General features: G+C 34.1%; 2 protein-coding genes across 3 annotated transcripts in view; one reads left to right on the top strand and one right to left on the bottom strand.

Moving 5' to 3' along the window:
• The window catches only part of LOC111619202, an 11,391-nt gene extending 9,911 nt beyond the window's left edge, over nt 1–1,480 (bottom strand). The window contains exon 1 of the mRNA XM_023360892.1: nt 1,172–1,480. Within this exon, the coding sequence (XP_023216660.1) occupies nt 1,172–1,214 (43 nt within the window). The 5' untranslated portion in view covers nt 1,215–1,480. The remainder of the gene's footprint in view (nt 1–1,171) is intronic.
• Nucleotides 1,481–1,939: 459 nt separating this feature from the next.
• LOC111619200 overlaps nt 1,940–4,354 on the top strand; it is an 8,301-nt gene continuing 5,886 nt past the window's right edge. The window contains exons 1-2 of one of the 2 annotated variants that reach the window (XM_023360891.1): nt 1,940–2,014; nt 2,459–2,669. In XM_023360891.1, the coding sequence (XP_023216659.1) occupies nt 1,962–2,014; nt 2,459–2,669 (264 nt within the window). In that variant the 5' untranslated portion in view covers nt 1,940–1,961. Of the gene's footprint in view, nt 2,015–2,458; nt 3,099–4,354 lie in introns of those variants that run through there. The other variant, XM_023360890.1, reaches the window with a different exon arrangement.

Genomic DNA, 4,354 nt, shown 5'->3' with positions numbered 1-4,354 from the left:
CCTAGGAAGACATTTAAACGTCAAAGGACCAGTGTTTTTTTTCGTAAACTGCATACAGAGATAACTCTTCGGTAAAGCCGATACTAAATTCTTGCAAAAAATTTTTTTCGACTCCGTACAAAATGATTAGAAAATTTTTAATATCTCTGGAACGGATCATCGGATACGAAAACAAAAAACTTATTGCACATGTGATCAATACTTAATTCGTTCAAACTCGCCAAGAAATCTACGAGGAGTTCAACTAACAAAAATCTCTGTAGCGGAATATATATAGGGGAAGGTGGTGCAAGATGTGGTCATGGTGATAGACGGGGACGTCTGTTTATTTGTGGTTAATGAGCTTTTATCTAGTTGTTATTTGAGGAAGTAAATGTCTACTTCGAAATGGATCATGGAGCGAGAGAACGTTCAAATAGCTCTCTTTATTTGGAAGTAAGACACGTTTTTCATGTTACAGCAATACAGTACTTCATCTAAATTTACGCCTGCTAAAAAGTTTCTACAAAGTAAGTATCATTGTGAACTTTTACATTACTTTGTAAAAGAAGATATTATGGTATTCGAAGTAACGTTTAAGACTGTAATTGTTTAGTTTTGAAATGAAGTTTACCTGTGTTTGCAGTCAGTATGAAAAGTGTACGTTGGGGGCAAGATGGGGTATCCGTCTAGCCCCAGATTGACCATGAATATGGCCGATGAATGCAGAAATATTTTCGGAGGCAGACTTTATTGCTGCAGAGACGACAAACGGGCCCCTTCAGCAAGATTAGGCCTAACAAGAAACAAGACAAATGAGATAGATTGCCTCTATTGTGGAGGGTTATACTCTGTATCTACAGAGAGTTGTGCTAAATGTAGCCGTTGTAATAAATGGGCACACTGTTCTTGTGCCAATATTGAAGAAAACGACAGTTTAACAATTTTAATTTGTGCTTCTTGTATATGAAACCTTATCCCACTGGTGGGGCAAGATGGTGCATTTACATATAATTTTAAAATATTAAATTTTCTTGTTTTTAAAAACGTTTTTACTTCGGTAGCATCATTTACAAGTAAATTTAATTANAACAGATAGTAACTCACCATTAATATTATACTCTATACTCTAATTTATGAATGTAAACTAATATTAAAATTAATGAAAATCAAAATAAATTATCGACATTACCTCTAATATATCTAAAAGTTTCTATTTGTTCGATAGTCGCCATGATTGTAGATTATTTAAAAGATTAAAATCCAATCAAATTCGATGAGCAAGAAATGTAAATTGAAACTTGAATTTTTACTCTTATATTATGTTTAACTGATTTGCATAATACTCACGTGTTATTACGAACTTTCACTCGATTTATCTAATTATTATCTAATTAACGATGTTAGTAATATAAAAAAATATTTATTAATTTTTACTCAAATGTTTAATGATATTAATATTATTTTAGCAATTAACGGGATGTGAATACAACAATTGCAATTTACGTTTACAGGTTTATCTTTATTATTATTAACAGAGATAATGTTAAACTTTTTTGGTTTATTACGAAATTCGGATTTTAATAAAGAGATGAATTTCGTGATAGGAAACATAACGTCATTGCTGTATCACGTGACGGCTCCAATCTTTATTCTATATGCACCCCAGATGCAAATTTCAGCGAATTTTTCCCTGTAAAAAAACTTTGGAACTAAACTTTTCATTTACAAAATTAAAATTTATGGTCAAAAGCATGCGTGTAAAATTTGTTTTTTTTTTTTTTAATTGTCCGCCCTGTGAGACAAACTCGTGCAATGATCCGTCAAAATCACTCACTTCATAAAGACATTTTGAAATGTCTTTATAAATGACGAAATTGGCCGCAAAATGCAAATTTATAACATTAAATCGAGTCACTATGCAACAATAAAATGTTCTCGTTGTTGAGAGAAAATCTATTGTTGACTCGTGCGATTGTTTAATGCGAGTGCTTTTTCAAGTTTTGCTTCGTTTGCAGAGATTGTTTAAAATGATGTAAGTTTACACTACGACCTTTGTAGATTTAAATACTCTTTAACTTTGATCAGCAAAATATCACAGTTGGCGGCCATCGGTTTCCTTCAGAGATTTCGCATCTTTCCATTGTTAAGTTTCCAATGGCAAAGTAAAAATTAATAAATAGCCTACTTTAATATCTGTTATTCCCCGTTATAGTTTATAAATTACATACGTATAGTCTATATATTAATATAGCATATGAAATTCGTCTGAATCTTAATTAATTAAAATAATTGCTCTATTTTCGCATTTGTTCTCTGTTACGGCAGTCAACAAAATAGTACAATTTTTATAAACTAATTCCTCTATCGTACATTAAAAATCGTCGAAAAAATTAAAATTATTATATTTTCTAACACGAATTAATCATTTTTGAATTAGAATAGGAATTTTTCTCAATCCTCTCATTTTCCTTTGCAGAATGGAGAATTTCAGAGAGTTAAAGAAGTTGCGCATCCCGGACAATGCAGAGTCCGAGGATGACGCCTGGTCTTGGCCAGGTGTCATAAGGGTGCTTCCGAAAGATGCGCAGGAGAAGTGTCATACACCGGACGTCAAACGGGTGGTGGTCGTAACTCCGGACGACACCGCCTCGTCTCTCGTCCAATATCTGGAGGGGCGATATCCGGAGGTTCCGGAATGGACGGTGGAGACATCGTCGAGTGAGACCGGAGTGGGCAGAAAGGAGTCCGAAGAGTCCGTCGAGCGTAAAAGGCCTTGAAGGAAAAGGTTGTTTTGCTGCTGGAAGACATAAACCTCTTCTCTGGCCAGGCCTTGTTGCGCAGATATCGACTTTCCACCGAATGTAACAACGCCATTCGGAAGTGACCTCTCACCCGAATATGACACTCACAGGAATTGATTTTTCACCTGGCTACGACGTAATCGACTGTATTTGACTTTCTATCCCAATTTACGGAAGGATACTTCGACACCATTCGAGATTCGGTTAAAGAGCATATAGAACAACGACAGTGACATCAAGTAGTGTTCTGATGTTTAATTAAAGGCTGTTTATACGACTATAACTGGCCAAAACGACTTATATTCTACAGACATTTACACTGTATTTCATCCGGTGTTCTACTGCTAAAAACTTTCACCGCGAAATAACGAATATTCGCCACTAAAAGGCATACCGAACGAATTTAAATAAACCAATAAATACACGTACTTCGGTTTGTGTACTCCACAATCATAATTACTTCAACGATTAAATGTGTACATAAATTTTTATATTTAATAAAACTAATTAAATTTTATATTAAATGTTTACGGATTCTATATTTATTAAAGTTGCGCATTTTTTGATGAATTTATAATTAATAATAATGTTTATAACAGTTATGTCGGATGACGAAAACAGAAAAAATGTACCCGATTCATAACGAAAGAAAAATATTTAAATTTAATGAGCCAAATATAATTTTAAACAGTTGCAAGTTTGTAGCAAAACAATAGCATGAAAAATGAAATTTCATAAAAATAAAAGACAAGTTTAACGAAATATTCAGTCCCAACGACCCTTATATATTTTAATACCTTTCCAAGTGGGGCTATAGCGCATTAAATCCGAATCTGAAGGAGAAGCTGCGCTTGGAACTTCCGCCGGGGGTGGCGGAACAACCGACGTCACTAACCGATCGTAAAGATCGGGTTTGATCAAGCAATATAGAACCAATCCTACAAATACCATTACGGAACCTACAGTAAGGAAGACGATGGATACAACCATGTGCACTTCTAATGCCATGTTGATCTTTTTGGAAATAAATAAATAAATAACCTAAATATACTACATTTAAAAGAGAAAAATTAAAATGTTTTTCTACAGTAGCTGCCTACGAGTGGCTAATGGATGGAATTAGAGACGGTCCTGGTAAGTGCATGCACGCGGGCTGCCAAATCCCCAGGGTGCCGATACCGGTCAATGTCAAATGCCCCTTTTGTCGCATCACTAGTATACCTGAAAGGAGGCGACAGGATTGTTGTAGATTTTAAAATATGAGTTTTATACTAAACTGTTATATAAATACGTTGTGCTTTTATGTTTTTATTGCCGAACATTTTACAATATTTTAAAGATTTAAAAATAACCAGCAATTATTTTATTGTGACATCATCACAATGCCTGACTGCAATTTTTAATCATATTTTTAATTTAAAATATATGTTCTCCACTTCAAATTAGTAGTGTTTTGTCCCTGTACTGTACATCATACTTTTCGTTTAACAATACAGTCGTGCCGATCATCTATCTAACACTTTTCGGGGGAAATTTTTTGAATTGAAATAACGTGACTTCGGTTTGCATCT

The sequence above is a fragment of the Centruroides sculpturatus genome, unplaced genomic scaffold (genome assembly GCF_000671375.1).
Source record: "Centruroides sculpturatus isolate CEXI.00-Female unplaced genomic scaffold, Cexi_2.0 scaffold114, whole genome shotgun sequence".
Lineage (NCBI taxonomy): Eukaryota > Metazoa > Arthropoda > Arachnida > Scorpiones > Buthidae > Centruroides > Centruroides sculpturatus.
Note: the sequence above shows the minus strand (reverse complement) of the source record. Positions and strands in the feature narration are given on the sequence as shown.